Source organism: Colletotrichum jinshuiense, chromosome 2, assembly GCF_051148585.1.
Source record: "Colletotrichum jinshuiense chromosome 2, complete sequence".
Lineage (NCBI taxonomy): Eukaryota > Fungi > Ascomycota > Sordariomycetes > Glomerellales > Glomerellaceae > Colletotrichum > Colletotrichum jinshuiense.
The window spans coordinates 643,181-665,257 of NC_139309.1; the positions used below are offsets into that span (position 1 = coordinate 643,181).

General features: G+C 56.4%; 5 protein-coding genes across 5 annotated transcripts; all 5 read left to right on the forward strand.

Annotated features, from left to right (window-relative positions):
- Positions 1–3,830: 3,830 nt before the first annotated feature.
- Positions 3,831–4,878, forward strand: EsH8_II_000173 (uncharacterized protein; the record flags this gene model as incomplete). The annotated part of the gene is made up of 3 exons (XM_083263471.1): positions 3,831–3,954; positions 4,032–4,362; positions 4,422–4,878. 3 exons carry the CDS (start codon positions 3,831–3,833, stop codon positions 4,876–4,878), a joined length of 912 nt encoding a protein of 303 aa, XP_083120793.1.
- Positions 4,879–6,484: 1,606 nt separating this feature from the next.
- On the forward strand, positions 6,485–7,671 carry EsH8_II_000174 (intradiol ring-cleavage dioxygenase; the record flags this gene model as incomplete). The annotated part of the gene is made up of 2 exons (XM_083263472.1): positions 6,485–7,568; positions 7,664–7,671. 2 exons carry the CDS (start codon positions 6,485–6,487, stop codon positions 7,669–7,671), a joined length of 1,092 nt encoding a protein of 363 aa, XP_083120794.1.
- A 4,834-nt stretch (positions 7,672–12,505) lies between these two features.
- On the forward strand, positions 12,506–13,183 carry EsH8_II_000175 (uncharacterized protein; the record flags this gene model as incomplete). Its single annotated transcript, XM_083263473.1, has 1 exon — positions 12,506–13,183. The coding sequence occupies one exon, from the start codon at positions 12,506–12,508 to the stop codon at positions 13,181–13,183; it is 678 nt and encodes a 225-aa protein (XP_083120795.1).
- A 6,194-nt stretch (positions 13,184–19,377) lies between these two features.
- On the forward strand, positions 19,378–20,244 carry EsH8_II_000176 (uncharacterized protein; the record flags this gene model as incomplete). Its single annotated transcript, XM_083263474.1, has 1 exon — positions 19,378–20,244. The coding sequence occupies one exon, from the start codon at positions 19,378–19,380 to the stop codon at positions 20,242–20,244; it is 867 nt and encodes a 288-aa protein (XP_083120796.1).
- Positions 20,245–20,800: 556 nt separating this feature from the next.
- EsH8_II_000177 (uncharacterized protein) lies at positions 20,801–21,616 on the forward strand (the record flags this gene model as incomplete). Its single annotated transcript, XM_083263475.1, has 1 exon — positions 20,801–21,616. The coding sequence occupies one exon, from the start codon at positions 20,801–20,803 to the stop codon at positions 21,614–21,616; it is 816 nt and encodes a 271-aa protein (XP_083120797.1).
- Between the last annotated feature and the right edge of the window lie 461 nt (positions 21,617–22,077).

The window sequence follows — 22,077 nt, forward strand, 5'->3', positions numbered from 1 at the left end:
GGTTGACACGGAAGTTGAGAAACTCCTGACAGGCGGAGTGGGCATTGTCGGGAGACCAGTCTTGGTTGGGTCGAGTGGCCCTCTGGGGTCTGTCATCAGGAATGGTCTTTGGCATGGGATACTCTCTGGGTCATCCGTAATAGTGATGGCTTGGCAGGAATATCCGACAGGAGGCGGCCCTGGATCTTGAACGGACGCAGATCCGATGCTGTTTTTTTATTAGTTGTGCTATTCAAGTGGGTGGGAAGGTAGCGTACTTCTGGCATGTGTTGATGATCAGGTTGACGCTGGCTAGTAAAGAGTCAGAAAGAAGATAAAGAGCGCCAGATACTCATCATCTACTCACGATCTTGACCCAAATCAGGCTTCCCACTCAAATAGACCCCGCAAGATATCGAGTCGCAGCAGTACAGCTCCCACAACATCTTCTTCGCCTCGCCCCCGTTCACGAGTACTGTGCACACCTCAGAGAACCGTGTCTCATCAAAGCCCTGTACCACTCTCTCAAGGAACCGGGTGCGGCACTTTTCTATACACTTTGGCGGGTCTGGAACATTGCTCGCGACTTTCCCCCAGGCATTCTCCTTTGAGTTAAGCACAGGGTAGCAGGTATCCCCCACCATCCCCATGGCTGACGGGCAGGCCCCCTCGCAGGGCTATAGTGAGTGACAGATGAGCCCGATTTCCAGATAGGTGTAACGGCAGGCGCAGTATCGAGTGAGTCAGTGTATATGAGGCGTTGAGCACGAGGAACAGAACAGCATAATGAGTGTAGTTGCGATGAAAAGGGGCTTGGCGAGCGTGAACCGATCGCGTGACTGCCAGGTTGACGGGCCTCAAACACAAGAACGGATGAAGGACTGGTAACTCCCAGTGAAAGCACACGGCGTCGCTATATACCATTGTCATGTCTCTAGATGGTGGTGGCTATCATCAAGTCCAGCCACATTGGAGGACGGACAAGGGGGTTGAGTGGCCGGCCAAGCAGGAACAAGGTGGTCACACGGCGCTGTATCTGCCAACTGCCGGTCGATAATGGCTTCGTATGAAGACCCGGTCATACAGCCCGCAGAAGGTTAGAGAGAGACACTGCATGTACCCGATCATGGAGGGTGGTTCAAACATGGATTTTGACGTAGACTGCCCGTGAATCCGCCGCAAATATAAGCCATGCAGGTATTCGTTAGCTCGCAGAAGAGGCAAGGACGCACGCTTGGTTCCCTGGGGTTCCTGTGTTTCGGGTCTCGTGTTGTTTGGACCAAGGCCTCAACATTGAAGGAGATGCTGTCGAGGCAGAAAGGGCTGAATGTATCGAGAGACGAGGACCGCACTGTGTGGTCATCAGCCCGTATCGCCACCTTGTTGACCACAGGATGCCGTTCAGTAAGATGCAACCCAAATGACACTAATTATTTCATTTGAGGATAAATCTTACAACCAGGCAACAGATTCAGCGATTGGACCTGCGTTGGTTGGGGTATTGTGTCACAAACGGCCTTACTTCGCACGAACCCAACAGGAAGCACCGCGGGAATGACAACATCGAGTCCCGCCCACTTGAGGATTCTCATGATACTGTGGGTGTCCTGGACCTTTTGAGTATGGTATGTGCAGAGCTGTTCCGTCCACTTGGCCCACTAAGCTTATATGAGCGCCACCTCTTTGCCCGGGCGAAGCTTGCGAGGTGCCACGACGGGCCGGGGCCTTCTGGGGGTTGAGTGAAGAACACAGACCAATGTATCACGGAGATGGGATCCAATGATTTCTGGCATTACGCGAGCTCACACGGGACACTGTGAGACTCCACGAGATTCTTCCCAAGTTTGAGCTAGTGGTGTGGTACAAGTGGCCAAATTGGGCATGTTCAACCTGGCAAGCCGTCTGGGCCGGCTTCTTGGTGTAAGCCCTTGACCTCTCGGGTGTCTTGAAATTAGAAGAGAGAGAGGGCATCGGCACTGGACGATCGTGCATATTCCCCGCTCGTAGACGCGGGGTTGTAACTTGCAGGCCTTATCATGGGATATAAAGCCGAGGCTTGGAGGCGGGATGTTCTCCACAGTGCCCGAGGTATTATTCTTGGCTACATGAATGCTCTGGGAGGGGATAACACTCATCATAATATCCGTAAAAGAGTTACGCCTTCTAGAAGCCTGGGCATTGGCTTGAAAAATGGCTGGCGATCGGGTCCAGACAGGAAAGCATGTTTCTAGCCGGCATCCTGGACTGTCTCGGCGCAAATCAGACAATAAGTCCGCGCCTGGGAGCACGATATCACTCGTGGCCTATGGTGGTTCATTTTCCAATAAAGTCCAAGGTTGCGAGCGCTGCACGAAAGTGGCTAGTCGCCCTTGTGATTCCGGCTGGATTGAGAAGGAAAAGGGTGGGGGGCTCGAAACAAGAGCATGGACGAAAGCTACCTAGAAAACCGTCAAAAGTACGCCGCAGGCCGGCCAAGATAGGGCTGTGTAACCCGCGTGGGAAATTTTCCGATATTCCTGCCTTGGAAGCTGAAATCCGTGGCAAACAAACTAAGACGGCAGTTATTCGATGGCATGGCGTGGCATGGCTGAGGATTGGAGAGGACGACCGAAGGCTGCAGGGATTTATGAAGCCATCCGAGGCGCCTCGCATGCACAACGGTCGGCCATGTCTTGGTATTGGGGAAATTACCACTTGAGCCCCCTTTCTCCTGACCGTTTTCAGCTCAGGATTGAGAGGCGAAAGGCATTCGGGACGACAATGACCCTTCCCGCTGTCGGATGAAGACCAGCTGAAGTGTATGGTTGCTCGAGAGCTCTCGTATTGAGCAGAGACCTACTTATGACAGCCAATTAGGGCCACCAACAACAGCCTCTTGCGCAAGCTGTATCGAGTGGAATATGTCCTGGCTTGATCATTCTAGTCGAAATTATTACATGTCGTATTTGAAAATAGAAGCATGATCCGGCAACAATCTCAGCTGAAGGATAAGGAGAGTGAGCAACGGACACTGTGGTGCCTCCTGATGATGTCGTTCCTGTTCGTCAATGCCTTGACTGGTTCGTGAGATCTCCATGGATTTTCAAAAGTCGCGGTGAACTCGGACATAACGAGCAGGCTGATAGAACTGACAGCGGAAGAAACAGGAGATGACATGGGCCCCTTTTTCAACGGCAGCGGATTGTAGAAGCGGTCAAAGTCGTGGGCGAGTACGGTGAGCTGTCAGTGTTGATCTAAAGTTTGTCTAGTCGGAATGAACAGGGGCTCCTAGTGACGGACGATGTAGATGGGCGGCCGTGGCAGAGTGTGAGGTGCAATGTGATATTGTCGAAGATATCGGCCTCGACCCAAGGAACTTTGCGCTCGATATGTTCGCGTGCTGTTGGCTTACAGTCGAGAGATTTGAAGGGGGGGGGTAGCGACGTCAATCTCCGCTAGAAAGGATGACCTGGCAAAATGTGTAAGTGAAGATGGATCGATAGCGGGGGACCTGCTATGGTGGGAGAATCCACAGCGGAAGAGAGCCTCGAGCCGCCCGCGGAGCTCATCCGAAGAGGTCCCCCACTAACACCTGGGGTACCCCGCCTGCCCGCCAATGGCGCAGTGTCTTTAGCGCGGTGTAGCTTCGGCCCCCGGCGAGCCTCGGCCCAAACTCCCCGTTTCAACCAGAGCTAAGCTCCATCCCTCGGTCTCTGCTGCTACCTCCACCTCGACCAACAACGTCGTTAACAAACTGTGCCCCTTGTCTGCATAGCGTTGCCGTCTCGACCAACTGACCTGTCCTCTTTTTCCCATTGGAAACATGTAGAGTAGTTTTACATCAATTGACTTCCTTTACCATTATTTCCATCATGTCCGACAAGGCGCAGCAAAGACTCCAGGCTCTGGGCAAGCAGCTCGACGCCCCTCCTCCCCTCAGGATCGCCGGACCCTCTGCGGGACCGAGGGTGCCAGGCAAGGTCATCATCATCACAGGTGAGTCAAGCAAGCCCCAGGAGAATGCGACATAGTCCACTGTCTCCAGCTTGAATGGCATCTAACAATCGGCCCAGGTGCGAACTCCCTCTTGGGCATCGGCCGCGCCGCAGCCCACCAATTCGCCGAGAACGGCGCCCGCGCGATCTACATCTGCGACTACGCCGACGAAAACCTCGAGTCTCACAAGCGCGAACTCAACAAGCTCTATCCCAAGGTCGACGTCCACACCCGCAAGTTCGACGCCGCGGAAGAGAGCGCCGTCAAGGAAGTCGTTTCTCACGCCATAACAACTTACAACAGGCTAGATGTCTTTTTCGCCAACGCCGGTATCACCGGCCCCCATAACGTCTTCACGGACATCACCGAGCAGGATTTCATGCACAACCTGCGCACCAATGTCTTGAGGTGAGGGGCGCTCATACTATCTGGCTCCGCTGTGGCTCTCCATATTGACCTGTGCGAAGCGTCTTCCTCGCTGCCAAGCACTCGGCCCCCGCCATGCAGAAGACATCCGCCGAGAAGGAGACACCAGGCGGCAGCGTCATTCTCACCGCTTCCGTTGCTGGCATCCGCTCCAACGCAGGCACAACTCCCTACTCCGCCGCCAAAGCCGCCGTCATCTCAGTCGCCCAAACCTGCGCCTACCAAGCCGCTGGCACAAACGTCCGCGTGAACGCCATCTGCCCGGGCTTGATCGAGACGGGCATGACGTCCCTCATGTACGACAACGCCCGCGCGCGCGGCACCCAGGACAGGATTGGCCAGATTAACCCGATGAAGCGCGGTGGTCACGCCGACGAGATCGCGCGAGTGGCTCTCTTCCTGGGCAGCGACGAGAGTAGCTACGTGAACGGCCAGGCGTGGGCGGTCGACGGCGGCTTGAGTGCGGGGCACCCGTACGTGGTTGGAAAGCTTGCGTGAAGAGCGCGGACGAAGTCGTTTTGATTGTTTGTGATGTGTACTTATGCGGCTACAGGCACATGTTTGAATACGTGATCACTCCCGAGGGCGAATTTGGAGGCGTAGTGCCGGCGTAGTGCCGTATGGGTACCCAAGGGTGGCGCAGAGGGGATGGATATGGTGGATGGTCGAGGGGGCGGTTGCGGGATCTGGGCCCGGCCTCGATACAGTTTGGAAGGAGGTTAGGCAATGTGGGCGCGAGTCGATGTCGTCAGTTTGTCGAAGGGGGGGGGGGAACTTCGGTGAAGAATGCTTGAGAGTCCATTGGACACGTCAAGGAAGAAGGGGAGAATGGTTGCATCGATTCTCTCAATGAACGGGACCATGATAGGGATCTCCATTAAGCTTGAACATGTTCGGACGCCACTACCACTTTCCGTCCTCGATCCCATCCTCCGATGCCTCTTTTGTGCAAATCCAGACGACCACATCGCAACTCCACCCAGATGGCTGTCCTATCCCCATCACCACAGAGCGCCGCCCATTACATTCACTTCCACCCTCATTCGCCCATGACGCGGCCCCCAAATTGGATGCCACTCTGCAAGGGTCGGTCGCGGCGCGAATAATCAAGCATAAGCTGCTTTTGCATGCCGCGAAGGTCTCATCGCGGGATCCACAACCATATCTGCCGGAACCGCAGCCGCCAGCAGGATTTCCTGTTCCTGCCTTTCTTCATCAAACCTCCGACGGATGAAACGCAAGCAAATTGGATCTCCCACCACTAAGGCACGTCTTTGGCTAGAGATCTCTTGGCAAAGGAGATGTCCACGTAATGTAGCAAAAACACCTTCCTCCCCCATCGTCGGCCTTCTCCCGTTGTCTCCTCTGTACGACCCCTGTTCTCGGCCGGGCCGCGTAACCACCGCCCACATCCCGTAGCACCACCCCAGACCGTCCCGGGCCCCACTCCCCGATCCCGTACCAAGACCACACCTCACAATGCGGAACGGACATGACTGACCCAACGCAGCGCAATTGGAATTGTCTTGGCCTTCATTGGTTGGCAGCTTCCAGTCTCCTCCGAACATGAACGCCCCTAGCCTTCCCGGCCCCGCGGGGTGGCGGCCGCAGATCCCCCCCTGTTGGTTTCGGGAGAGACGCTACTACCCGTGGCCTAAACCACTTGGTCACCCCGGTCCGCCGGTCGAAATAACCTTGAAGGAAGGTGACGGGCAATATCTCGCCAGACGCCCGCGGGAGTGTGGGGAACGACCATGCCACCTTGTATGGGATTTCGTTGCTTTTGCGTGCTCGATGTTCGATGCTCGTGCTTGGTACCGCTCCCAGTCCACGGTGGCGCTCTATGTGTGCGACGGCATGGCTACGCCAAGATGTCGACGCCAAGGTGTCAAGGTGTTTTGAATGAGGGAGAAGAACACATCGTGGATCGCGGAACTGCCAAGAGGAAGAATCGTATAAGTAGAGGTTACGTCTCCCGACCGAGGACGACCTTCTCTTCACCAGGCTCTTCACCTCCTCCAGCACCTTCCCTTCTCCAGCCCGTCTCCGGCACTCCTTGCCCGCTCCAGTCCCGACACGTTCTCGTCTTCGCCCGAACCCAAAAATGGCGTTCCGCTCTGCCCTCGTGGCGGCCCTGGCCATCTCTCCCCTCGTGGCCGCCCACGGACAGCACACCGCTGAGGACATCGCCGCCGAGATCGCCCTCCGCTCCGAGGTGACCTTCCACGGCCGCCGCGCCCTCGACGCCTGCGCCAACTCCCCCGCCGCCCTCGCCCTCAAGCAGCGCGCCCTCGAGCGCCGCGCCGCTACCGCTCAGGAGCTTCGCGAGAAGCGCGGCCTCGGCGCCCAGCGGATGCGCAAGCGCACCAAGGCCGACCTCGAGGCCTGGGCCGCCATCGACCACCTCTCCAGCGAGGACTTCACCCTCGACACAGCCATCGAGGAGATCTTCGGCTCCAACGCCACCTGCGCGCTCGTCCCCGAGACCACCATCGGACCCTACTACGTCGAGGGAGAGCTCATCCGCACCGACATCACCGACGGCGAGGGCGGCGTGCCCGTCCACCTGGACATCCAGTTCGTCGACGTGACCGACTGCACCGCCGTCCCGGAGCAGCTCATCGACGTCTGGCACTGCAACGCCACCGGCATCTACTCGGGCGTCTCGGCCCAGGGCCAGGGCGGCCTCAACACCACCGCCGGCCGCGGCGTGCAGCAGAGCGACGACGACGGCGTCGTGCAGTTCGACACCATCTTCCCCGGCCACTACACCGGCCGCGCCACCCACATCCACATCATGTCGACCGACGGCCCCGAGATCTACCCCAACGGCACCTTCGAGGGCGGCACGGCCCGCAACATCGGCCAGCTCTTCTTCGACCAGAGCATCATCTCCGAGGTCGAGGCCCTGGCGCCCTACAACACCAACAGGCAGGTGCTCATGACCAACCTCCAGGACGGCATCGCCGCCGACGAGGCCACGGCCGCCTACGACCCCTTCCTCAAGTACGTCAAGCTCGGCGACAGCCTCGAGGACGGCCTCCTCATGTGGATCACCATCGGCATCAACACGACCGCGAACCTCAACAGCCGCGTCAGCGCCGCTGCCCACTACTACGAGGGCGGCGGTGTCGACCAGAGCAGCGGCGGCGGACCCCCCGGCGGCCCCGGTGGCCCTCCCCCTAACGGTACCTTCCCCGGCGGCCCTCCCCCCGCCACCTCCGCCGTCTAATCCCCGCCCCTGAGACGTCGCTCGGGTCGCTGACTTCTACTGCCTCCACAGCAGCTTGAGCTCGGGGTGTCTTCTGAAAGAGGACGCTGGAGCGCATGGTCGAACGGCTAGGCCGGCAAAGGCATACAGGGTCCGACATGTATGGCTAGCCACTTCAACATTACGCTGGCCGAGTTTAGTTCAAGTCTGGTGGAGAGAGAAAAGGAGAAAAGCGAGCATGCGGACGAGAGTAGTTTTTATTGGTCAATGTATAAAACAAGAGTGCTATCATATATCCGCGTGCCTCTCTTCGCATTACATCGCATTGTGCAATTGTGATTAACTTGATATTTTGAATTGAGCGGTCTTAATCCGCGTGATATGCGCTGTTCAGCCGAATGAATTCCCCGCCATGACCAGACATCGTCAGCGGCTTGCAGCCCAATTGATTCATAGGCGGCTAAAAAACTAGGCATTGGAAGATGCAGCTCATCTTTCCAAAACAATACACAAGAAGGTGATTGCATGCATTAGTGCATGTACTTGTCGTTGGCTCCTCCTGTCGCCTGATTGGACTGGCCTCAAGTCAAAAAGCAGCCAGCGTTGGACGCGAAACCAGGCAGGCGAATCAGAGAGAGAGGGCAGCCCGCCCATGATGTACGCACTATGCTGGACTTGAGGCCAGGCGGTCAGCAAAGGTGCGTGATGTGCTGCAGCCGTCTCTTGGCAGATTCACGCTCGCCGTTTCTGAGGCCAGCCGAAGACTTATAAGGGGCTCAAGTCAACGCCCTCAGGCACGACGTTAAACCTCCTCAGCAGCCGTGAACTCGGGCGACTCTAGACGGGAGCCCTGGCTTTTCCGTCCTGAAGCCGGGTCTCAGTTGAGTTTTACGTATCACGTTTGCCTCACACTCGCACTCGCTAGGTTTGTTCCACTCCTCGACTTTGCCCGTCAAAAATGCTAACGAAAACGCTCCTTGCACAGAACGTCCCATTACATACCATTATCTGCGGGTGTCGCGGGATTGTAATCCCGCGATCGCCCCATTCAGCAATACCATCATGGTCATCACTTAGCATATGATCGTTCCAACCGCAACAAGGCTTGCTTTCAGCCTTCGCAATATCCTAGATACGTCGGCGAAGAATTCACCAACCGCCCGCAAGCTGGTTCAGAGCCAGGCAGCGCAGATCATTGGCAGCGCTCGATTGGATTGTATGTCCATAACGACTGCCTTCAAGACCCCCGCTTTCGCCGCTACCCAGGCGTTTGGGAGCAGCCGTGCGTGAACCCGAGGCAGATGAGCACCGCTCTTGCTGCCTCGGACTTGGACAACAACACACGCAATGACAGCTGGTCTGCCGACACGCCAACTATTGCTGGTAACTATGGTGAATTAAACCCAATGGTTAACCTATTTCACACAAAAGAGACCCTTCAAGAACAGGACAACAGCCCTGATGTATCGTCATCTTCTCAATCCGGGGCTGAGTCGTTCTCTCAAACGTCTCCTCTCGTCTCCTCTACGACCACGCCGACATCGTTCCCGAGCACTCCTGGGCCCGCATCAACTGGCCATGAGACATTCGTGGTATCTCCGGCATCTCAGACACTCCCATCTGACGACAAGCACGCAGTCGGTATTCGCTGCTTCGTGAAGCCTTGCATGGGGATGAAGTTCGGCGACTTCGATCTTCTCCGCGCTCACGAAGGCAAGGCTCACCGGTACCGTTGCACAGTGGGCTGTGAAAACGTCGGATACCCTTCGCTGCGAGATCTCAAGACCCGGCACTACGGCCCTTTTCACCAACTCGAAGTTGGGCAGTACAAGTGCGGTCGCTGTGGAAATCTCGACTTCCGTCAGGATAATCACACGCGACACGTTCTGAGGACAAGGCCATGCCGCGCCGCATCGACAGCCCAGCAATATGTGTGCGGACGATGCGGAGACAAGACATTCGATAAAGAGGAGCATCTCCAACATCTTCGTCGGAGGGGTTGCGAGACGACATGACTTCCCGTTCTTTTCCTTGATACAGTTTCACTGTATGAAGGCGTGTGAAATGGTTGGCGCAGATGCTAGACTCTGGCACCTTCATGAAAAAAATATTACGTCCTTGATAAGGGATACTTCTGCTGGCATCCTTTTCGGCATGGCATACGCCAACGCCAGAGGGAATCGCTCATTGGAGCATTGGAGAAATGGCTGGTTACCACGAACACTACCCGGTAATTGGCCATAGTACACCTATTCCATGGGGTGCAAGACTAGCACGATCGGTAGCCCATTGTTACCTGGTTGACGAGAGGAAAGACGCAGAACAGTAAAAATGGGCTTCCGATCGCGCTAGCCTTGCACCCCATGAAATGGGTATACGTTCTCTATGTAACGGATGCGTAGAGAGCATACGTTATCAGCAGAGATATCAAGGGCGTAATGGTATTTCTACGGTGTTGGGGTCTAGCTGAAGCAGCCATGGGGTACTTTGTCTGTATATATGATATTCCGGATGTTGAGTGTAAGCTCTTTTGTTGTTGGGGACTCAATGTTCTCGTATGACCGGTTGCCACGAAGGGCAGGTGGAGGTAAAAGGAAAGGTTTTCTCAAGATTGCTTCAGGCTGGCGGGGTTTGTAAAGATTTCCCGGAATCTATGGCCAACGTTGCCAGGTGAGAGTAGTGTCTCACCTGGCAACGGTGGCCATAGATGCCGGGAAATCTTTACAAAAGGTTTAATTTGGAAACGTATAGATCGACTGATACTGGAACGGGTTGAGTCCAACACCCAACCTTGGCATGTATGCACTAGGGCCATTTTACACCTAGCCAGCAACAACCCTCCTGTACCTTAGTTATCCAGATTGATTTCTACTTGACGCTTCGGTGGTTGACTTTGTTTCCAACATCGGCCTCCAATATTGGCCAGTGGTTCTGTGAGAATGCTAGTTTTGGCGTGCTTCTCCTGCCAGTTCTCTGCTGTACCTCGGTGCAGATTAGGCCCACCACGGCAGAGAGTGGTCCAAATTCGACTTGGCTGCCGAATTCTGGACGGCGAGCAGAGACCACCTATTCGGGCCAAGGTAACAAAATAAAGCTGCAGCCGTGCTGGGTCAACACTTCAGCCGTACCGGCCCCCAACATTCACCTTGTCCAGGCCTTGTTCATATTCGCCACTGGCGTACAGGCATCAAGATAGCGGGTTCTCATCATCAGGCAACAGGAATGGGCAAAGAGGGGCCCGGCGGAGAAACGAAGAAATCGGCGTTGAACTAGACGGCACGGGGTGTCCGGCTGCCTCACTGGAGAGGCGGCGACGAGTGCCAGATGGGTGTTGCTCACCGTAGGAATGGCATCCTTCGCGCAAAACAAGACACGGGATGCTTGGAAGAGTCCTGGAAGAGGGTGGGTGCCAAAAACCAAAGTGTACAATCCAGAGCAAGGAAGTGTCGGGAGTCACGGCCTGCTCGTCGGACTCGGGCCAGGCGACTCCTAGCCGGTAGCCTCGTCGAGGCTGTGTCGACGTCCTGGAAGGTGAGGGTGGTGGAAAGATGACGTTGGTTGTCGAGAGAGTGAGGGAGGTCAGATAAAAGGTACGTACCAGCCGGCGTGGGATGTGGAGGCAGCCCAAGCGCAGCCGCGATGACTTACAGCAGCGTTACGGTGCGGATGTGCCAAAGTGCTGGATGCAGAACAGTGCCTGGACTGTGACCCCTGCATACGGTCGCTTGATGGCACCAGTCGTCACTCAGCGCCCACGTGCGGTTCTTTACGCTACTAGATCTCCAATTCTCCATCTGCAACTCTCCACTCAACAGCGTTCTAGCCTCTAGACTCTCACCTTGGAATATCAACCTCCAAGCGGCGGACACCTGCGCTAAGCTTAAGGCCTCAAAAACGCGTGGTTTCTAGTCGGGGGTTGATAATTACAAGCGCCGTCTCTTTTATTTCGTAGTTTTTCCGTTTCGCATCAGTCTAAAGTAGCTCGGTTGACTCTTTCTTCGAGGCACCGGGATGGACCGTCGGCGAGTCAAGGCTAAGCCCCCCCGGAGCTGGCCCCGAATGACCTCCTCGCGCGTGAGACATCCACCTCATGCGCTCGAGGCCAAACGACCACCCAAGTCTCACCACACACAACTTGTGAGGATGTCTACATGACTGCCACTCACATCTCCTGAGCCGGGCCCGTCTCACCACTAGGCCAGCAACATGGCACCCGACAACCTTGCCGTCGTGCCTCACCAAAGCCCAGTCCTTTCCTACTAGCAGCCTCTTCCATCAGGGACCTGTTCGTCCTTTCCACCATCCCACACATACACGGGCGCGTCAGCCACCGAACCGGCGCCCATCCCTCTCCCGCCCACGCGCTTGACACTCGTGCGCGCCGCCTCTCCTTCGAGTGCCACACCCTCGATGACTCGCAGCCCGTCGCGCGCCGTCCCCAGGTCTAGAGATGGCTTCCCAGAACATCGGTTACAGTCCTATGCCAGGCACTGCCTTGACAGGTCCCTTTAAAAATAAAGCCCTACCCGCTCCCGCTCCAGGCATGCAGCCATCTCGCCAATCCTCGTTCGTTCCCAGACCCTCAGTCTCCTGCCTTGATCACCTGCATATCGTGCTAGCCCTTGTGGTCTGCTGTCTTTACTCCCGGAATCTCCATATCAAGGTCTCGACTCTCCTCCTTTGGGCCTATCCAACTTGGACTCTCTCTCCCCCTCTCTCAATTTTGTCATTCTCTGGCACTGCTACCAAAGCTTCGTTTCCGGTCTCACTTACACTTGAACGCCTTTAACAACACCCGAGAAACTTCACCCAACAGCAAGACCGCAACTTGCGGCGTCTTATACTTAACTTAGGGGAACGAGTGCAAGTACCCCTTCCACTCTCACCCCCGCACTCCATTCTCCCATCTTCCGTATGACTGCCCGGCGCTGGGTCTTCGAGACGCTGCCGGACGGCGGGCATCAGTTCGTCTCCCTCAAGCGCTCCCGATCCCACCACCACGACCGTCACCACCACCACCGCCATGAGCAGCGCTGCTGCCGCGACGACTGCTGCCACAAGACCAGGGACGAGTGGAACGACCTGGTGGAGCGGAACCGCAAGCTCCACGAGGCCAACGACGGCCTGAACCGCGAGAACTACGCCCTCAAGTGCAACCTCCAGGCCGCTGACGGCGAGGCCCGGCGCCTGGGCGGCCTCGTCGCGGCGCTGCAGGCCGAGAACCAGCTGCTCCGCGAGGAGAACGCCTCCCTGCGCTGCACCATCGAGAACTCGGGCGACAGCGCCGCCAAGTACCTGCGCGAGGTCGATCGCCTCAAGAACAAGCTCCACAAGGTCGAGAAGGACCGCGACGGGCTCGTCGCCCGCATCAGGGAGCTGACCCGGCACGCCCACCACGGCGCGTCGGACCGCGTCGACGACCTGAAGCGCGCCATCGCGGCCTGGGAGCGGAAGTTCGACGTCGTGGACGACCACAACAAGCGGCTGCGGCGGGACATCGAGGACCAGCGGTGCGTCATCACGGAGCAGGACGAGCGGATCCGCGTGTACGTGCGGATCCTCCGCCGTCACGGCTTCATCCGGTGCGATTGAGGGGCGACGGGGGGGACGGCACGGGGCATACGTTTTGGATGAACTCGCCGAGAGATCTCGGGGATGAGCGCACGGCGACGCCTTGCACAACGTTTCGGAGGAAAGCGCTGCTTCTTTCTTTGGCAGGAAGGATGTCTGGCTGGATATACGTTTCACCAAGCCCAAGGGTGAGTTTTTCCTCCTTCGTTATTATCTCGCAGAGAGAAATGTAGTTCTAACATTCGGGGGATCGACGCAGGCTGTCATTGGAGATTGAAAGGCTTCATTTTTATTGGCTTCGATTTCAAGATAGACTTTTTTTTTAGGCTCGCACGATGCTTCATTGGATATCCTGCCCTGGCAGCTCGGCATGTCAGGGTGAACAGGAGGGGGGTAAGGGGTGTTCCCGCAATCTCACGTTCGCTCACGACACTTTTCATTTGTCAAACGGCTTCTGTCGTATGCACTGCTGTATTATTAGCTGCTTCTGCGCCCGGCACTCGGATGACGCGGTCTTCAGGTTTATTAGGAGACAGTTCGGGGTTGGAGGACTATGGGAAGAAGAATGGTTCTCTACGTGCTGCTTGTATTCTTTTTTTGTTTTTTTTTGGGGGGGGGGGGGTTGTTTTGTTTTTACGAGATACCTCCTTGTTAGACAGAACGCAAGATTCGTCAATCTCGTTCTCGCAAAATGTCATCGTGAATAGGACTACCAAGTTGAGAGGCCAGGCCAGGCAGCCGCATCCACCCCCGCCTTAATCGGTATTTTATTTCTTCCCCAGAAAATTACCGTCAGCAGTCCACCCCCCGATGCCAGAGCCTATTTTGTTCAAAGCCTCAGCCCAACACAGCGGATTTAGCAAGTAGTGCACTAAGTCCAAGTGAAACACCCTCGTTTGAACAGAGAGAGACTTTGATGGAGTAAGAGGGCGAGGAAGAGCGTTCGTCTTTTTCTCTCCTTTTCCATCTCTTTCTCTCCATTTAGCAATTTCACGCATAGTCCTGCCTTTTTTGCTCTCTTCTATTCATATACTTTCCATCCTCTTCTAAACCGCTCCTCCTATAATTAATAATAAACTCGTAGGTGGTGGAAGAGTGGCTTGACTTCGGCACCGGGCCTTGTAGTCAGCTGCGTCCGAACCGAGACACCGCGTCCCCATGACGCCACACCGTGGGCTCCTCTCTCCAAAGCCGTCTCACGCACACCGAGCCCCCCTCCTCCCCCCGACGTAAACAGATTTAGGCGATACGAGCTTTTTCTGCCTCGAGGGTCCAGCATGCAAGGGTCGTAAGTGCCAATGGCGCCAAGCCGCCCGTGATGGTGTGCAGGACAAGGCTGCAGGGTTTACTTGGCGGCAGCACACAGAACCGAAACAAAAATACAGCGCATTTGAGATGCCCTCTGCAGACCTCCAAATGCGCAAATGCGCACATCTTTTTGACGTGCTGCCAAGCATCCCGCGCGCGGCGCACGTCGAGTCCTATGGAACACAATCGAGCCCTTTTACTCAGTTCAGCCCATCCAGGGTTTATTGTCTGACCCCCCCGGACTTTAACTGACTGATAGACGGGGATGGGGGCGGGGGGCTGCGCTGACGGCTGACTGGCGCGTCCACCGCACACCTTGGGCTGAAGTGTGCCGACACCGAGGTGAGCGTGATGGCCGTCCCTTTGGGACGCAGGCCCGTACGGAGGGACTCAGCCTCGACCAGAACCAGAACCTGCGAGGGATCGAGGCGTCTATTCACGCGCGGTCGACCGGAAAGAGAAGGTTGCCTCGAGGCGCAGGAGGCGAGGGGGAAGAACAAGCTCGTTTGGAATTTTGCGCGGGATAAGCACCCAAAACCGGCTTGCGGCTATACGGCATTTCCAATTCCATTGCCCTCTCTCTCCCTCTCCCTCTCTCTCTCTCTCTCTCTGTGTGTGTGTGTGTGTGCGTGTGTCTCTCTCCATCTCCCTCCCTCTCCCCTCCGCTTCCTTCGCCGCCGCGCGCCGACGCGGCTAAGACTGGTCTACCTCCTGCAACCCACGGCATGGCGGACCATGACGAGTCCCCCGTCGCTGGATTGGGGTATCGACATACCCCACCGGGCTCCTTCGGAGAACTTGCTTCGAGGCATGGAGGTTTCTGTCGGCGACCTCAACGAAGCATCTCATACGTCTAGATTACGGCTATCCGGAAAAGTGGGTGATGATGAAAGAAGAGTGTCTGCCGCAGCCTAAATAAAGATGGTAAGGGTGGGCAAATAGGCAGCACCTGCCGTTGTAGTGTATCTGCGGGGTGGGGCCCATGTCCTTTCTCGCGGTAGCGTAACCCCCCCAAATGCCGTTTCACAGGTACGTACTTGTCAAGGTACCCGGGGCAGGGGCAGGTCTGGCGGACCACTTCTTCCCTCCGACAAATCAACTTACACCTTTCACCCCCCCCGTCCTCCTTTTCTTCATCGTTGAGTTCCAAGCCAGCCCATCGGCGGATTCCAATTGTTTCTGCAGGCATCTCCTCCCCTGGCCCTTTTTTCTTATTGAATTCTGCGATTTGGCAGCGAAACAAATGCCGAGAGGCTTCCGAGCCCATCGCGGTGGCGATTTAGAACCGCGCGGCGACCAGATTTGCCGCGGCCCCCTGGTCTTTCCGGCTGCCGCTGACCCGTCGACGCTCGGCAACGCAACTTTGTAGAAGGCACACACGGTTTCTCCTGGCGTCCAGAGGTACGAAAGACCGGGCCGACGTCTGTAACTGGCAATGCCAACCTACGCAGCATGTTGCGGTGGTTGGCGTCTCTTTGTTTTGTCCGAGCCTGTACGCATTCATCTCATCATCCCCTGCCCCTCGTATTATGTGTGCTGGCTTCTAATTATGGACCAGTGCCCTCGAGCTTCCGTCCGTCTTTTAGATTGCACATTCTGTTGGGTGGCGGTACCCCGCCATTATGTTTCTATCAACTAATGATATCATCCAACATGAGAGTATGGCCCCTTCGTCGGCCTGTCCCCCACATTCTCAGGTAAACATTATGGCACGAAACACCGCACCATATTAAGATAAGAGGACTGTCGTCATCTGCGATCGTATAAAGTACAGCAAGATTCAATGCCAAGCTGTTTCTGCTGCAAGATGACCGTGTCGGATCATGAGCCGGCACTCCGGGGCCCACACCGAACACAGAGTCGGAGACGGGGATGCATCGGCAAGAGGAGAGGCCGGGTGTCTCAGGAACGGCGGTTTCGGAAGTGGAACCCGCTAGATTCACTCGTTTCCGCCAAGAATTTGCATTTGTCAGAGGGATCAGCCATTTTGGCTTGGAGTTTCCGTTAGAGACGCCAATGTTGGCGAATATGGAGCTTCTCTTCAGGGACTAGTAGCACTAAGGGCCGTTGCCTTGAGGCCGGCCGTTGTGCGAGGGCTGTGATTTGAGGGCTGAGGACTGAGGGCGGCGGCAGGGACCCCCAGCGTCCACTTTAACAGCTCAATGCAGACCTGATTTGGCAAGACTCTGTTCTAGAAGGAAAGGATTCATGGCTTGTCTTCCACCAAGACATGGTTCAGATTGGGAAATGGCCGGGGGAATCATGGTGCCTGTCTCTCTCGGCGGCGCCGAGTGATTTGGGCGCTCCAACAAGTATGTAAATTACGCTTCAACCTCGTGTCCCCGTTCCCCCTGCCTTCCTCTATCACGCCGGAGAACAATAGCAGGGTTGGGCGTTTACAAGAGCGAGTTCACTCGATGTGAATGCACTACGAAGCAGGGTCTTGACTCGGCAAAGCTAGCGGTGATGCATGTTGGCCACACGGATTTGGAGATGGTGACGATGACCTCAATCCTTCAGAGACCGAGTCATCGCTGCGTGCTCTCAACTTCCCGCCAAGACGCAAGGTGACGGCCTCCGGGGGACTGCCGCCTAGAGGCATGGTCTCGAAGGAATCCAAGAGGCGTACGGGACGAGACTAATGCCGCCCATTGGAAGAAACGTCAGCAACCCTGAAAACAAAGTTTGAGGTGTCATTGGCTGTCGTGTGGAGTCGACGTTTTGGCAGGCTTGTCAAGACGGCGTTTGGCAGGGGACTGCCTGCTGCACTAGCCCGTGGGGCGGTGTCCATTAGTCCGTGCTTGGTTTCTTCCGCAGCAACGTCCTAGGTAGTCGTGCCAGTCCAGAGCTCACCTTCATATCATCCGTCACCCATTCACGCACTCCTCCGCCTATCACCACCACCACCACCAGCCCGATCACCATGGCAATGCGGCTCGCGACGCTCCCCCATTAGCCGAGCAATCATGTCGGAACTGACCGATCCACGAGAAAGTCCTTAATTGGCGGTGCCAGGCGAACATGCCCGATCAGCCAAAGGGAAGCAAGTGCACCCACACGGTGATGCGAGCAGAACACGCCATGGTCGAGCTTGCATCGAACGCATGAAGAGGCACGATAGGCCTCAGTCACCCACCAGCATCACCAACGAAACGGCTTCACATCGCGGGGTCCAGTTTAGCAGCGGACAGTGACTCACGACACGAATCAAACCCCCATGCCCCCTCTCCGGAAGGGTCTCGCGACGACGTCTGCTAGGCTGCAGGACGATCTCGCAGTGCATGCCATTGGCTCGCAGGAGGACACGAAGGAAATGCAGATCATGATCCTAGGATCCGGGGAGGAGAGCATGTCCAGAGGTGCAGAGAGAATGGCGCAGATAATGGCTGCAGAAAAGGACTGCACAGCGCCAAGCGGAACGTACTGTGGTACCTGCGATGTCCGCACATGCTTCCTCAGTCTTTTGCGCCTTTGCGTATTTCGCCATTGGGGGAGGAACGGGCAGTCTCCGTCCCAGGCAGGCCCCTCACCTTGCACGCACGCAGGTGAGTGAGTGCTTGCTTGCTTCGCCCTCTCCCTTCCCGTCTGCAAATGCGAGTGCAGATGCAAACGCATCGCCGCCGACCTCGCTGGGTTAAGCGAACCAATTCCCCGGGTACCCAATCCGCATTGGCGAACCATTCCTGGGATGGGGACGCACAGAAACAGCAGGCACATTGGCCAGAAAAAAAAGGCGGCCATTGAAAAAACCACCAAAAGAAGGCAACCAAACCTTTCGTTTCTGCCTTGCCTGCACTGCCTTGGCATGCACCAATCAGAACATTTGCTGCCACCGAGAAATTCTTGACACTGAGGCAGGGAAAGCCTTCCACCACCTGGCCCCCCCCCTCCGCACCCTCCACGTTCCTTTTTGGACGGGTGAACATGGACCTTGAGCAACAATGGGAGTCGATCCCATGCAATCGCCTTTTTCTACTTTGCTATCCTCCTAGTCCCGCTCCCGTTTAGCTCGTCCTGCCACTTTCCCCCCCTCCCCTTGTCCACGGCACCAGCAAGTTCTGGTCCACCAAACACCCCTCCTCTCCCCGAAGCCCCTCCCCGTCCCGTCATCGCATGCCTGGCGAGGATGAACCCGCGATTCCGCCCGTCCATCCTGCCTAGCGAACCACTGCGGTTCAAGGTGAAGGGTACGTATCTAGTATGGATGCGATGACTCTACTGCGCAACTGCGCCAAGAGGCAACCAGCCCAAGCAGCCCAGCCCTACATGGCCACTACCGATGCGATACTTGAGGAATGTTGTCAATCTCCTTAGGCTTCGGAGGGTGTCGCTGGTACCTTTTTCGTTGCCGTCCGGTCCCCCCCTGCACCTGTTCTCCCTTCCCGACGCAACCTGCTTTGCTTAGCCCCAAAGGCAGCAATCCACACCATCTCTCTCCCTCCGGCTGCGATTTTATGGCCAGTCCGTGAAGGCTGCAATGGCTGTGTCTGAATAAATAAATCAAAAGGCGACGCATCTCTCTCCTTCTTTCCCTTTCCATCCATCTCACGTTTACCTGTTATTCAAATCGCGCCCATCGCCAGGATACCAAATTAAGAAAAAAACTGCATCTCCATCTTGGGCACCATTCACCCTTTTATATACCTACCCAACTTGACTCATCTCGACAAGGCCACACCACACGACTTGTATTAACCCGCGCCTACCACCACCACCGCACCCACATCAAATTTCAAAAATTTCAACTCTGCCCAAATAGGACACAGCGCACATACTACAGGCGCCTCACTTTCGATCCAGCTGTGCCGGTGCAAGGCATAAAGGCATTTTGCCTCGACCTGGTTCATCGAACCCAAGTTACTTTTTGATCGACGACAGCCCCCCCCGGCCGCCAATAACCAACAGCCATGTCGTCAGCCAACAGAAAGGAGCACAGGGTCTCCTTCCAGCCCATCCCCGGTTCCAAGGGCCACCGCCAACGGACAAGCGACTCTGGCGTCGGCTCAGACTTTGACGGCTATGGCTCAAGCCCTTCGGCCGAGGACTACTTCGCACTGGAAAAGGCTCACAAGAAGCTCAAGGAGGAGCTCGCAGCGGTTAAGAGTGACCTCAAGGAAGCCGATGCCCGCTTCCGCGCCCTGCAAAATACCATTGAGGTCCTGGAGAACGACAAGACGGCTCTGATTCGCGAGAAGCGCACCTTGCGGGACGAGATTGATGTCCTGCGTGAGGATAATCGCAAGTCTCGCTCAAGCCCCCCCCAACGGGAGCATTCCGCCAGGATGTCGGGCGCTCTACCAGCCCACCCGCCCTCTCCCAAGGAACCGAAGCCGTCGCGCCGTAGCGAATCCAAACGCCGCGGCGAGAGCAAGGTGCGCAAGAGCAGCGAAGAGAAGGAGCTTGCCAAGCGCGTCAAGGAGGACAAGGAACGTCTCGGGCGCCGTTTCGAGATCAAGGACGACAAGAGCGTCTCCTCCAGCAGCAGCTCGGGCCGTAGCAAACACGACAGCTACGTCGACCCTTACAACCCCTCTTCCGTCGTGGAGCCTACGGCCCGTCCCCGTACGAACCGCTCCGAATCATCCTACTCCTCGATAAGGCCGTCCGTCATCACAACGACGACCGTCACTGACCCCCGGTACGCTGATATCCCACGCACATCAACGTACGCGGGACACGACGGTTACGACGACGACGAGGTATACCTTGCAGAGGACGGGAACTATTACCCTTACCCTCTGCCAACCGAGTCCCGCGGAAGGACGCATCGGTAAAGAATCAAAAAAGAAACCGAAAAAAAATCCCCTGTGCGACACACCATTTCGGGCAGGGGTTTTTTCTTATTACCACGGAGAATTCCATTTAAGATATCCTGCATCAGCCACAGACATGTTCTTCATCCCTGGAACACCTTCTACCGCCGCTTATCGGTGTGGGGCCTGGGAGCGCCTTCCGTCTTTGAGTAAGGCGCTCGCAGGAACGCCAGCATCCCCGCACAGGCACCCCGACTCTCAGCTACTGCCTTGGGATGATGCCATGCGACTGGTTGACTCATCCTCTGCAGTATCCGGCGAATGTGCCGTTTACCGAACTCAATTGTTGTTACAAGAAGCGATGCCGCCTGTTTTTTTCCTCTTTCATTCTTGTATCAATCTTGTATTAGTTTCATTTCATCCACGACTCGATACCCAATACCCAATACTCTTTGTACGTTTTTGACGATATACCTGGTCATTTTCCTCGGTTTTCGTTGATCTTTCAATTGGCGGCATTCGCCCATATATAAATACAAATACATTCAAAAAATATAAAATATATAAACAAACCACAATGAAGCTCTACCCCTCCATCAGCCCCGACCTCGCAGACTGGGCCGCCCGCCAACCCGTCTTCTTCACGGCCTCGGCGCCCACTCACCTTCCCCATATTAACGTCTCCCCCAAGGGCCTCTCTGCCCATTTCGCCGTCCTCTCGCCCAACCTCGTCGCCTACATCGATCGGACGGGCTCTGGGTGCGAGACCATAGCGCACAGCTACGAGAATGGACGCTTGACGCTCATGTTTATGTCCTTCGGCCCCGCGCCTCGCATCCTGCGACTCTTCTGCAAGAGCAAAATCGTGGAGTGGGATCACCCGGACTTTGACTCGTGGATGAAGCGGATCGTTCCGCAGGGCGAGGCCGGCAGGGGATCCTACGATGGCGCGAGAGCCGTGGTGGTGGGTGAGGTGTGGGAGGTGCAGACGAGCTGCGGCTTCGGCGTCCCCATGGTCCGGAAAGAGCTCTACGCGCCGGCAACGAGCGTCGAAGACAGCGAGCTAGGGAAGAAGGACGAGCTTTCCGTGTTTGAGGAACGGCCCACGCTCGACTTTTACTGGAAGAAGCGCGCCGACAACAACACGGTCAACAAGTACCAGACCGAGACCAACCGGACCTCGATCGACGGCCTGCCCGGGCTCAAGGCCGCGAGGAGGGACGCGGGGGAGACGCTCTGGGTGGCCGAGGCCAAGGCCAGGCTGGCCGGCGCGGCGCGGGAGCATGACGGGATCCTGCTGGGGTTTCTGCTGGCGGTTCTACTTTTTGGCATCACGGCTCTGGTCAAGACGTTTGTGAACGGGGGAGAGCCGGGGAAGGCGGCATGGATTTGATTATAATGGGAGTACAGCGGGGTTCGACAAATAAAAAGGTTAAAATAGATCGTTTGGGAACCTGTTTGGGCGCGCCTTCAGATGCTAGTTGGGCGGGAGGGGGGATATGGGCAGTTTTGGCTTGTATAGTTGGCAGCGAAGGGATACCGTGGAAGACGGCATCGCCCCCCATCCTGAATTTCAATCGAGTTGATTGTTTGACAAACCCTCGTGCCTCCCTTCCGCCCGTCCTTGACCTAAGTGAACTTTGATCCCCCGCGACTGAACCGTTTCTGCTGGCTGGTTCTCTCACTCCCTCCCCGAACCCCGATTTTCGGCCCCCCGCCCGTCCCTGCCGGCAACTCAATGTGACTCAAACTCGTCGTCAAGAGTTCGCTTACGTCCCACTCCCGCCGACCGGCTCCGCGCCGATCGCCTCCGTTACATTGCCAAAAACGTCTCCCACGCTGACCCCAATGGTC